Source organism: Oncorhynchus tshawytscha, linkage group LG20, assembly GCF_018296145.1.
Source record: "Oncorhynchus tshawytscha isolate Ot180627B linkage group LG20, Otsh_v2.0, whole genome shotgun sequence".
Taxonomy (NCBI): domain Eukaryota; kingdom Metazoa; phylum Chordata; class Actinopteri; order Salmoniformes; family Salmonidae; genus Oncorhynchus; species Oncorhynchus tshawytscha.
Window position 1 is genome coordinate 3,016,436 of NC_056448.1, and position 13,756 is coordinate 3,030,191.

At 41.7% G+C, this 13,756-nt stretch overlaps 1 protein-coding gene across 2 annotated transcripts in view; it reads left to right on the forward strand.

Annotated features, from left to right (window-relative positions):
* The first annotated feature begins 1,330 nt into the window (after window positions 1-1,330).
* The window catches only part of LOC112219678 (phospholipid phosphatase 1), a 36,624-nt gene continuing 24,198 nt past the window's right edge, over window positions 1,331-13,756 (forward strand). Inside the window, exon 1 of one of the 2 annotated variants that reach the window (XM_024381155.2) lies at window positions 1,331-1,835. In XM_024381155.2, coding sequence (XP_024236923.1) covers window positions 1,778-1,835 — 58 coding nt within the window. In that variant the 5' untranslated portion in view covers window positions 1,331-1,777. The remainder of the gene's footprint in view (window positions 1,836-13,756) is intronic. The other variant, XM_024381156.2, reaches the window with a different exon arrangement.

Here is a 13,756-nt window from a genome sequence, read left to right on the forward strand (position 1 = left end):
CTTGGTGGAATGTTGAACACCCTGGCACGGCCCTTTAACGTCTATTGCCTTCAGGGGATGCTGTGTCACCCCCGAGACACAGCTTCCATGGTCTGTCTTCTTCCTGTATGTTCTTTTCTGAAAATAAAAACATGAAATTATATTAGTAACTGTAAGCAACTGACCCTTAACCTAAGCCCCCGACCACAAATCTAACAGATGGCCCCTAACCCTAACTACCACACACAGGACTGTGTACCTCAACACAAGTCAGTTTCTTTCAAACCACCTGACTCAAAGTATTATTAACCCATAGGGGGAGAGGTGCCAATTTAAAAGCTCTCTCTTAAAAACGTAGCTAGATATCTAGCTATATGATATAAAATGCTGTGTAAAATAGCTAAAAGGCTATAAGGTAAGATCAGCTATCAGTAAAGCTATCAGTCACTAGTGGAAACATTTTAAACTGCAATTAAGTTATATTATATTGTTTTATGTATTTTACCTCAGATGATCTTGTAGTAAAGTTGCTAGCTAGCACTGCTAGCAGATTATGCTAACTAGCATTTACTGCTAGTGAGGTTGCTAGGTAGCAGGTTAGCATAAACTAGCACTGACTAAATGTCTAAATGACAGGTAGAAACATTCATAACCATAAGGAGGTAACTAGCCCCCAAGGGCCAGATTTCCCCTAGTGTTGGGGGCGAATTTCCCCAACACACCCATCCAACATATTACTAACGTTACTTTACTCAAAAATGATCTATATTTTTCTCTCTAAACAAGTGGATTATTTATCTTAAGGATTTCCTACTTGTATATTAATATATATATATATATAAATCTAACTTCATTGGAATATAGCTACAACTTTTTCAATGTTTACAATAGTTAGATCAACTTACCACAAAATAGTTGAGCAAGAGCAGCAGCAGCCAGGGAAATTGTTGGGAAAATAATTTGGTGACAACATGTGGTCTTAATGTGAATAACATGGGGGGGGTTACCCCTAGTACCCTAATAATGGTATCGAGTGAGAATGACTAACAAAATCAATGGGGGCCCTCTGGAGGTCAGGGCCCCTGGGCACATGCCCTGCGTGCCTGGTTGGTACTCAGCCATGATTACTACAAGTTTAGTTAGCTGGCTCTATTAAACAGCCTGTGTAGTATTTTCTTCCAGATATCTGTGTGCCTTTTCCTCAATGAGTTATTAAAGGACCATAATAACATTGCTACAGTAACTGAGAAAAGTAACGCAGCAATGGGACAGATTATTAGAGTAGGTACCGAAAGGGGACGTGACCGGTGTTCTCATATTGTGCTGGCAAGCAGGCGATAGGCTCTTCTGTTGATCCTCGTCAGCTGCTATCATGAAACCCCACTGTGCCCATGGCTTGGTGTGCAGTCCGGTACAGAACTCCACCGAATAGTTTACGCCGGCGGCCAAGCGATTTTGAATGAGACGGCAGAGACCGTCTAATTTAGCTTTGATTAGAATTTCGATGCACACTATAATTGGGTAATTCCAAGGGGAAGATCGGCTCTGCATTTCGTGTCACATTACGGCGACTGGGCTATCTGTCGCCATTAGGGTAGCCTTCCAATGGTAGGCTGACGGTTTTTAATAATATTTTTAGGTAGAAGTGTAGTTTTAGTCTAATGATATCTGCGGTTTACTGATAGGCTTGGTTTCTGCGCTTTCAAGGATACGACAACGACACGTCCGAGGAGCAATTGACTCGTGCGAGTGTTTTTTCTTATCTGCGTCCACGAGCTGAGGAGAAGAAGCCGCAATCATGTTCGAGGCGAGAGGGATTCTTTTTATTCTGCTTGACATAGCCTGTTTAATTATCGGTATGTATCTGGTTGACTTGACTTGCGTATTATGTTGTTACATTGGAATTTAGTTAACCTTGTTTCCGTAATGATGTTTTTGACATTCGCTGTCACGTGCATGCATAGGCTATGGCGTTGGGAGACCGTGGGTTTGAGATTCGATATTAGCCAGACATTCGGACCTTCAAATTCAATAGCTCGTTAACGACTTGAGGTACATACCTCAGGTTAAGCTGTTTACGAAGGCAAACGTTGTACAACATTGCACAGGTCTTATTTTTTTCTAATCATATGGTAACGGTGTAGGCAGCGTGGCTCACCATCAATGCAACCAGTTAGGGACCGTCGACAAAGTACATGATCACAATATTGAAATGTCAATAGCTCTTCAACCACATGACTTAGCAACATATTTTCAGTTGTCCATTATTCTTTACAAAGAGAGCTGTGTTTGCACATCCGTTGGCTTTGTCATAAAATTATTCTATAAAAAAATATATAATTTAATTAAAACAATTCTCACAATTCAATTGCTCCTTGATCACATGACCAAGGCACTTCAAACCAATTTTGTATTGCTCAATGGAGAGGAGGACACATTGCACACCCTTTGGTAAAAAAAAAAAAAAGCACATATACGATTTTATATAAATATTGAAAGTTTAGAATTAATAGCTGTTCACCCACGTGTCTTAGCAACCTCATTTCATCTGTCATTTTACATGTAAATGCCAATATTGAATTATTACGCTGTTGTAGTTGGCTATACATTCAGTAGCATTTTATGCCTTCACAATGTTCATGGCTAGTGCAGTTTCATACACAGGTCTGTAGAGAACCTCAGTCTAAGCTGTGGGGTGGGGGGGTTCTACTAAGCTAACATATGGAATTGTTTTAAGATAGCCTAATGATCCAAGGTATGACTATCTGATTTAGAATTTTAGAACCTGTTTAAGTATACTTTTTTTTAAATGAAATAATATTTTGATAAAATATAGAATTGCCTTTATTACTATAGCCCATAGAAACATGTTGAATTGGGTTTGGGCTTGGGCAGTATCCAGATTGCCATACCAGGATATTTGGTAGTACTGGCACTGAACACAAGGGGCACTATTTTCAAACCCCACAGATCTTCTGTTATCCAAAAGTTAGCATTGCTAACATGTATATTTAAAATCCCATAGAGAATGCTAACTAAATTCTAACGAGCGCATTGCAAGCATTTTATACAGTCTGACTTAAAGTATTTGCAGGACAGACTCCCCAGTTCATAAAGTTACACAAGTAACTCAAAAATGCTACTCATAGTTTGATGCATGCACAAAACAAATATTAGACAGCAAGGCTCTTGATCCATGAGGGGATACTGATCAAGAGCCTTGCTGTTGCTAAGCTTGATTTTGGAAGTAACTAACCACTTAGCTAGATTGCTAACTAGCTATTAAATGAGCAAACCAATGCACAACTGCAGAACATTAAGCACAATTTAGACCATTAACTTAATAAGTATAAGATAGCTATACTGAACAAAAATATAAACACAACATGTAAAGTGTTGGTTTCATGAGCTGAAATGAAACATCACAGAAATGTTAAATGTGCACAAACATCTTTTTTCTCTCAAATTTAGTGCAGAAATTTGTTTACATCCCTGTTAGTGAGCATTTCTCATTTGCCAAGATAATCCATCCACCTGACAGGTGTGGAATATCGAGAAGCTAATTAAAAAGCTTTATCAGTACACAGGTGCACCTTGTGCTGGGGGACAATAAAAGGCCACTCTAAAATGTGCACTTATGTCAAACAACACTACCACACGTCTCAAGTTTTGAGGGAGTGTGCATTTGGTATGCTGACTGCAGGAATGTCCATTGGAGCTGTTGCCAGATAAATTCATGTTTATTTCTCTGCCATAAACTGCCTTCATCGTTTTAGAGAATTTGGCTGTTCGTCCAACCGGCCTCACAACCGCAGACCATGTGTAACGACGCCAGTCCAGGACATCCACATCTGGCTTCTTCACCTGCGGAATCATCTGAGATCAGTCACCCGGAGAACTGATAAAACTGTGGGTTTGCACAACTGAAGAATTTCTGAACAAACTGTCAGATAACATCTCAGGGAAGCTCATCTGCTTGCTCATCGTCCTCACCAGGGTCTTGACCTGACTGCAGTTTGGCGTCGTAACCGACTTAGTGGGAAATTGCTCACCTTCGATGGCGACTGACATGCTGGAGAAGTGTGCTCTTCACAGATGAATCCCGGTTTCAACTGTACCTGCAGATGGCAGACAGTGTGTATGGCCTCGTGGGCGTGTGGTTTGCTGATGTCAACGTTGTGAACAGTGCCCCATAGTGTCGGTGGGATTATGGTATGGGCAGGCATAAGCCACGTACAACGAACACAATTGCATTTTATCTATGGCTATGTCGTGCCATTTATCACGTCATGTTTTAACATGATAATGTACAGCCACTTGTCACAAAGATCTGTATGCAATTCCTGGAAGCTGAAAATAACCCAGTTCTTCCATGGCCTGCATACTCATCAGAAATGTCACCCATTGAGGATGTTTGGGATGATCTGGATCGACAGTGTTCCAGTTCCTGCCAATATCCAGCAACTTTGACAGTCATTGAAGAGGAGTGTGACAACATTCCACAGGCCACAATTGACAACCTGATCAACTCTGCGAAGGAGATATGTTGCGCTGCAATAGGCAAATAATTGGTGGTTACACCAGGTACTGACTGGTTTTCTGATCCATGTCTCTAAGTTTTTTTTAAAAGGTATTTGTGACCAACAGATGTATATCTGAATTCCCAGTGATGTGAAATCCATAGATAACGGCCTAATGAAATTATTTCAGTTGATTTGAATTTGATTTCCTTATATGAACTGTAACACAGTATAATCTTTGAAGTTGTTGCATGTAGTGTTTTATATTTTTGTTCAGTGTAGCTTGCAAGCATTTAGTTGTAAATTCCATACTGTAACTAGATCGCCTGGTGCGTGCTGCACAACAGTGAGTGAATCACAAGGTTTCGGTGTCTCATCGTTCTGTGCTTGTAAACAAATACTACGTGACTGGGGGCTACCGGCAAGCTTCATAATGAACAATTGTGACCGGTGAAATGGAGAACTAACATATTGCACATATTGAATGCAGGTATTTACTTAAGTAGCTACAAATATTCACATTTATAAAAATAAAAAAAACGTAGTTTCAATGATATTGACGGTATTGAAAAAAACATCTCTTGGCTGTATCCAAATACCCCGGTATACAGTATACCTCCCAAGCCTATTGAATAACACATTCATAAATGGGAAAAAGGACAGTCAAAAAATACATCTTAAGGTTTTGAAGTGTAAGAAAGCTCAGGAAATATTTCTGTTTTTTTGGACACATATTTAACCCTTTTATTTTTGTTAGCACAAAACTACCTCCATACTTCCATTCATTTGTATGGGTTACCTTCATATGAGTCCCTTGACACCTGTAGGGGTCGTAGAGCAAAACGGAGAACATCATTGTGTTCGTGAGAGTCTCCCTTTCCACAGTGGGGTCATATCGGTCCGATTTTTGGGGTGACTCATGGTCTGACAAACGTCGCTGTAGCTCGGCCACTTTCCACCGCAGATGCGGAAGGACGACAGATTTCTCTAGTCTAAAAAAGGCCAGTGTTATTGCTTCTTTAATCAGAACAACAGTTTTCAGCTGTGCTAACAGAGTTGCTAAAGTGTTTTCTAATGATCAATTAGCCTTTTGAAATGATAAACTTGGATTAGCTAACACAATGTGCATTGGGGTTGTTGCTGATAATGGGCCTCTGTACGCCTATGTAGCTATTCCATTCAAATCTGTCGTTTCCAGCTGCAATAGTCATTCACAACCTTAACAATGTCTACTGTATTTCTGATACATTTTGTTATTTTCATGGACAAAAAATGTGCTTTTCTACCAAAAACATGGACATGTGACCACAAACGTTTGAACGGTTGTGTGTGTTGGAATCTTTTTGTGAGAACTAAAGGCTATGCAATATGCCTTTCTATGTAAGGAATAATATACAATTGAAATGTGATTGCGTGGTTGAGGAGCTATTGAAACGTAAATATTGTGATCATGCACTTTGTTGACGGTCCCTAACTAGTTACATTGAAGGTGTGCCAGGCTTTCTAAACGTTGCGGTGTGATTTATGAATCTCCGGTCCGAATTTGGGGGACGTAAGACCTGTGCAATGTAAACCTTTTTTCCTTAATAAAGAGCCTAACCTGAGATGGGTAGCTCAAATCGTTCGCGAGCTATTGAAGTTCGAATGTCTGAATTTCTGTCCGATATTGAATCTCAAGCCAAGGTGGAAGACCAAGAGTGTGGTTATGTGTTGCCTATTGGTCAAGCGAGGGTGCGGTGCATCTTTCTTCAATAATTTGATTATAAATCATTAACAGCCGAACAAGTATTTTATTTACTGCTGCTGCTGGTTTACAGTAGTTGATTGATGTTGATCAGTTTGTTGTGGTTGCAATGTAATAGACAATAGTAACAAATGTAACTGTTGCGGTCTCGAATGATTGTTACAATGTAACTCCCGACAACATTTGTAGAACCATGGCGTGAGCATTGCTGTTGTTTAGATTGTATCGAGTTCCAGCCAACACCTCTATCGTGCATCCACACCATTATCTATTCAAAGCTGTCTTCTATTTCAGCCAATATTGAATTGCCATTCATTTGTGATGATTTATCCATTGTTGCCTGGAAACATTGTGTTAGGTTGGGTTATCCATAAAGCTCTTAAGAGAATCCCTGTCTCATCATATACTTATGAATTCTAAAATCATTACCTGGTCAATTTGTGTCAATTCTGCACTCGTGCATTTTGTAATTTAGGCTACTTCTAACAATGCCTGGTTTATGAGATACTAGGCCTAAGTAATATAACATATAAAGTTCTGATAATCTCATTTTCAGATTATGACTCATCTCAATAGATTTGTGTAGGGGTTTAATCTCATTCTGAATTATGGAAGTCCTGGATGAGTCATAGATAATGTATTCCAAAGTGCAGTGATCTAATTTAATTTCCCTGTGTGCTGAACGTTATCTAAGAGGCCCATGAACCTCAACATGTGAAGTTAATAGGACCGTGACAAATTAAAGCTAAGAGTCTATTTTATTTGGGGGGGGGGGGAATTAAGGCATGACACCACCACCGACCCGCTTTCCATTTACTCAAATACAACAGATGTCGACTTTACCGTGAAATGCTTACTTACGATCCTTTTCCCAACAATGCAGAGTTAAAAAGTAAGAAATTAGCACACAAAGGAAATGGTAATGTAATAAAATAATATACAAGGATTACTGGTACCGAGTAAATGTGCAGGGATACGAGGTAATTGAGGTAATATGCACATGTAGATAAGGGGTCAAAGTAACTAGGCAATCAGGATAGATAATAAACAGAGTAGCAGCGTATGTGAAGAGTGTGATTGTGTGTGGAGTCTATATGCGTGTGTGTGTGTGTGTGTGTGTGTGTGGAGGCCAGTGAGTGTGCATAGAACCGGGGCAAGAGAGTCCGTGCAAATCAAAAGGGGATCAATGCAAATAGTCAGCGTAGACATTTGATTAACTGTTCAGCCGTCTTATGGCTTGGGGGTAGAAGTTATTCAGGAGCCTTTTGGTCCCAGATTTGGTGCTCTCTGCTGCCGCTTGCTGTGCGGTAGCAGAGAGAACAGTCTATGGACTTAGGTGACTGGAGTCTTTACCATCCAGGACCTGGTATAGAGTTCCTGGATGGCAGGGAGCTCGGCCCCAGTGATGTACTGGGCCGTACGCACTACCCTCTGTAGCGCCTACGGTCAGATGCCAAGCAGTTGCCATGCTAAGCGGTGATGCAGCCAGTCAAGATGCTCTCAATGGTGCCGCTGTAGAACAGTGAGGATCTTACAGCCCATGTCAAATCCTGCATCCTGAGCAGTGGTGATTTTAGCATGGAAATCTTGGTGGGGCAAAAATAAAGTGGAATGCATGCCAGGGAAGCCTCTAAACATTAATTGCACTATAACGGTGACAAACAGTGCCCACAAAGTTGTCCCAACAGCAGTCCCAACACCTTACCACTGCTACACCTGACTTTCAGTAGAGCCTTGTCTGGCAGCGAAACAGTTGTTGTTGCAGTGTTCTCCCTGTACACCAAGTTAGAAGTGTAGGATAAATAAAGGAGGCATATAAGCAGACAATGAAAGCTCTTACAATATTCAATTATTATATTTCTCGAACAGGTTATAGGCTACAGCAGAACAGTAGGTGAAATTAAGAAGAGTAAATAAACCAAATTATTAGGGTGAGGCACATGGGCTACTAACATCTTACTACACAACATACACTTAGTATTACTTTCTTATCTACAGTATACATATCTCCCTGGCATATTACTTCATTTAAGAAGCTGCATACAATACATTTTTCGACTCCCATTGTTGTGCTCGGCTCACTTGAACAGGAAGGTGACGCGGCGGTCCTCCGAGTTAAGTTGTTTTGAGCGTAGCACAAATCATGCTTCATTGACAGCATGGCCAATATTGAATGTTTATCATTTTAAACTTAATCCCAGATTTGGGACCACACAGCCACTGTCACTGTTTTGTTCCAAACCAGTTGTTGAATTTGCTATTTCCAACTTGTTGTGTAATGTTTGTTCAATGGCCGATGAGCACCGATGCGTTTTATCTATAATTTCTCTTCATATGAAAAGGATTTGCCAGTAGATTGTCGACTTGATTTATGATGATGACTGCTAGCTAAGATTGGACTGATCATGTCAACATAATACTTTCACAATCAAAGCTACTGTGGTGCGGCAGGTAGCCTAGTGAGCGTTGGGACAGTAAACGAGAGGTTGCTGGATCGAATCCCCAGGCCGACAAGGTAAAATTCTGTCGTTCTGCCCAAGCAAGGTAGTTAACCCACTGTTCCCCGGGTGCCAAAGACGTGAATGTCGATTTTAAGGCAGCCCCCCGCACCTCTCTGATACAGAGGGGTTGGGTTAAATGTGGAAGACTTTTTCAGTTGTACAACTGACTAGGTATCCCCCTTTTCCTCCTAAATAAAACATGATTTGATGTCATTTTATCTGTGGCCAATGACCTTGAGCCTTCTTGGATGGGCACTTCTATGGCAGCAGCCGAAGGGATATAATTTTCAATGTTTTTTCTTACACTTGGCAGTGACGTAAAGTCCCCATGAGTGACAGAACACTGAGCCAATCATGATCCAAAACTGTATTTTCTGCTGCCTTGCCCCACCACAGAAAGCACTGAGCTAGGCTGAAACACCTGCGTTTTGGAGCTGCCTTACAAACATGGTCTCTTTTTTTTGTTTTGTTGAGTATGTGGCTTTATTAACTCAATGATATATATATATATATATCATTTTGTACTTTGTTTGCAAACTGATATGTGACACGTATTAATGCCAAAATAACATGCAAAAAAGGCAAGCTCCCCAAAAATATATATATATTTTTGCAAAAATGTGGGGCTCAAAACAGGTGGGGCTCTGAATGACAGGTCGCCACTGCTCCTGAGGGGGAAGAGGCAATTTCGTGCCCTCTTCACGACTTGTTGATGTGGACACTGAGGAACTTGAAGCGTTCGACCTGCTCCACTACAGCCCTATCGACGTGAACAGGGGCGGCTCGGCCCTGCGTTTCCTGTAGTGCACGATCAGCTCCTTTGTCTTGCTGATGTTGAGGGAGAGGTTGTTAAATAAACCGTTGCCAGGTCTCTGACCTCCCTATAGGTTGTCTTATCGTCGTCGGTGATGGTGTCGCCGGCGTACTTAGTGACGGCGTTGGAGTCGTGCGCGGCCATGCAGTCTTGGGTGAAGGAGGGGACTAAATGATTCCATATGTGGTTACTACATGATTCCATGTGTTATTTCATAGTTTTGATGTCGTCACTATTATTTTACAATGTAAAAAGAAACACCCTGGAATGAGTAGGTGTGTCCAACCGTTTGACTGGTACTGTACATGGACACAATAAATACAACAGAGTAACTCTACATGTAATAACATGAATATAAACAGAGCAAATGAATGGAATACAGTATTGACGGCAATAGCACAACATTGATAGTGATAAATGGAACAAAGGACTGTATGAATATAAACAAACATGTAATAACATGCAGTGCAGGACCAGCTAGATGTCCTTAGCCAATCAGAGGGTGCATGGTCAGTTCAGAGTGTGGGGCAAGCAGGCACCAGCTGATTGGCTGAGACCCATGGGCTGTGCGCTGATCGATATCTCACAATGAGGAGAGGTGGACTCTTCAGAGCCAGCCAAACGTAAACCGATGTGCACATAAACAATGTGAAATAGTGTCTACAATGAGTGTTTTTATTCACTTTGATTAGCAGATGGTGCCGTAGGACCTCTGTTAAGGACCCTCGTCCAACTACGTCAGCATTTGCAAATGGCTGATTTATAGAATTTGTTAAATTGACGTCCAGCTGGTGGTGTTAGCAATAGCATAGGGCTAAGTATGTCAGGTTATCTGATGGTTGAAAAGGCTTGTTCCATCGCGTGCCACTATGTCCAAGATTTTATTTGGTAGATGAGGACTTAGAGACTCAACAATTCAAACTGTTTCTAATATTCACAAGTATGCCCCCTCAATCACCAATGTCATAGATTTGTGACTACGGATAACTTCATAGCTGTCTCTTGAAATTGTGGTCTATCGGTAAATCATAGGGATGTATGTGTTTTGTCAGGCTTGCTCACGTAACTAAACCCATATGGTTGGGTTTTAAGTTACTCTGCCGGTCTCAAGAAACCTTAATGTACATATCATGGCAGCGTGGTGCTTTTACCTCTGCACTTTCACAGACAACCAAGTAACCTAAACATATTAAGGTGTTGTAACAGCCTATTTGAATGTTGACTTTTCAATGTGACCACACTCTTTAACTACACTCTTTCCTTAGGCCCAGAATCCTCATAGCCTAGTATTAATGGAGTGTATTGGTGCATGGATATCTCTGCACTGAAGCTTAACCATGACCAGTGTCCTCCCTTGTCCTCTTTGAAGAGAGGAGGCCAAGACAGGATCAGATTATGAGAGAGAGAGGGAGGGGAGTCCTGGGATGTTGTTGTGGCCTGCTGTGTTTTACACACCCACAGGCGCTCTCAGCTGTCACTGCCACTCCATTTTAACGGGGTGGCACAGCTGACAATGAGAAATGAAAAACCCAGATATAGATACCAGACAGGAAAGAGAGAGCAGTTTGGAAGGTTTGGTTGTGGCTGGCTACTAGGCTATAGGTAGCAGGGTTGGGGTCAATTCCATTTTCAATTCAAGTCAAAAACTCCTCAAAACAATGTAAATTCACTTCCTAATTGACTGAGTAGAAAACTGAATTGACCCCAACCCTGTTGGACGTGTACTCGGAACATGCACTGACCAGCTGGCAAGTGTTTTCACATTTTCAACCTGTCCCTGACCTGGTCTGTAATACCAACTTGTTTAAAGCAGACTACCATAGGTAGTGCCCAAGAACGCCAAGGTAACCTGCCGAAATTACCATTGCCCCGTAGCACTCGCAAATATAGCCATGAAATACTTTGAAAGGTTGGTCATCAACACCATCATCCCAGCCACCCTGGACGCACTCTAATTCAAATCCCGCTCCAACAGATCCACAGATGACAAAATCTCTATTGCACTCTACACTGCCCACGTGGACAAAAGGAACACAGACGTAAGAATGCTGTTCATTGACTACAGCTTGACTACAGCTCAGTGTTCAACACCATAGTGCCCTCCAAGCTCAGGACCCTGGGACTGAACACCTCCCTCTGCAACTGGATCATGGACTTCATGACAGGCCACGCCTAGTGTGGGTAGGCAACAACACATCCGCTATGCTGACCATCAACACGGGGGCCCCACAGGAATGTTTGCTTAGGCCCCTCCTGTAGTCTGTTACCCACAACTGTGTGGCCTCTCACGAATCCAAAACCATCAGGTTTGCCGACGACATGACGGTGGTAGGACTGATCACCGACGATGATGAGAAAGCCTATACGGAGGAGGTCAGAGACCTGGCAGTGTGGTGCCAGAACAACAATCTCTCCCTCAATGTTAGCAAGACAAAAGAGCTGATCGTGGACTACAGGAAAGGGAAGGGCGGCTCCCTGCCATCTATACTAGGCAGTTTCTAGAGCAAGGCCCCCCAAAAAACTGACTCCAGCCACCTAAGCCAAAGACTGTTCTCTCTGCTACCACACGGCAAGTGGTACCAGGGCACCAAGTTTGGAACCAACAGGACCCTGAACAGCTTCTACCCCCAAGGCATAAGACTGCTAAACAAGGCTGCTGGACTCTACCCACACACATACGTAAGGTGTCCACTTCCTGAAACAATTCGGAAAATGGCGCATATTTATTAGTATGTTTGTTTTTTCCGGCTGTTCACAATTTGTTTTCTAGAGGCAAGCCGAAGTCAGTAGCCAAAGTCTACGCCCCCTCCTCGGCGATTGGTCAACAGTAGAGATTATTCGATGAATTGCCTGTTGTCATTCAACAAGAGACTACTCGTTCTCATGCACATTCTTTCACTTGAGAAATACTGCACCAAACATCCTAGTCAGATGCAACTAAGATCTCGACAACAAAAAATGCGAAACGTTAATGACAGCTTTCTGAGTTATCTTCGATCCAGATTATTTTTATACTGGCTACTGTGTTTAAAAATGGACAAACAGTACTATTGCTACTTTTTTCAAGCGAAGGTCATTTAAGGGAGTATGGGAGCACACTCATTCGGTTTGGCTAGGCGCCAGCTGAACTAAAGCATGCGGATGCCTTTACATTGACATCCCAACACACACACACAGTTGAAGTCTTACATACACCTTAGCCAAATACATTTAAACTCCGTTTTTCACAATTCCCGACATTTAATCCTAGTAAAAATTCCCTGCCTTAAGCCAGTTAGGATCACTGCTTTATTTTAAGAATGTGAAATGTCAGAATAATAGTAGAGATTTATTTCAGCTTTTATTTATTTCATCACATTCCCAGTGGGTCAGAAGTTTATATACACTACATTATTATTTGGTAGCATTGCCTTTCAATTGTTTAACTTGGGTCCAACGTTTCGGGTAGCTTCCCACAATAAGTTGGGTGAATTTTGGCCCATTCCTCCTGACAGAGCTGGTGTAACTGAGTCAGGTTTGTAAGCCTCCTTGCTCGCACACGCTTTTTTCAGTTCTGCCCACAAATTTTCTATAGGATTGAGGTCAGGGCTTTGATGGCCAGTCCAATACCTTTGACTTTGTTGTCCTTAAGCCATTTTGCCACAACTTTGGAAGTATGCTTGGGGTCATTGTCCATTTGGAAGACCCATTTGTGACCAAGCTTTAACTTCCTGACTGATGTCTTGAAATGTTGCTTCAATATATCCACATAATATCCCTTGCTCATGATGCCATCTATTTTGTGAAGTACCAGTGCCTCCTGCAGCAAAGCAAACCCCCCTTGCTTCACGATTGGGATGGTGTTCTTCGGCTTGCAAGCATCCTCCCTTTTTCCTCCAAACATAACAATACTCATTATGGCCAAACAGTTCTATTTTTGTTTCATCAAACCAGAGGACATTTCTCTCAAAAGTACAATCTTTGTCCCGATGTGCAGTTGCAAACCATAGTCTAGCTTTTTTTATGGTGTTTTTGGAGCAGTGGCTTCCTTGCAGGTTATGTCAATATAGGACTTATTTTACTGTGGATATATATACATATATTTATATGTGGATTATTTTGTACCCATTTCCTTTAGAGGTCGACCGTTTAATCAGGCGATTTAATTAGGGCCGATTTTCAAGTTTTCATAACAATCAGAAATCTGTATGTTTGGGCG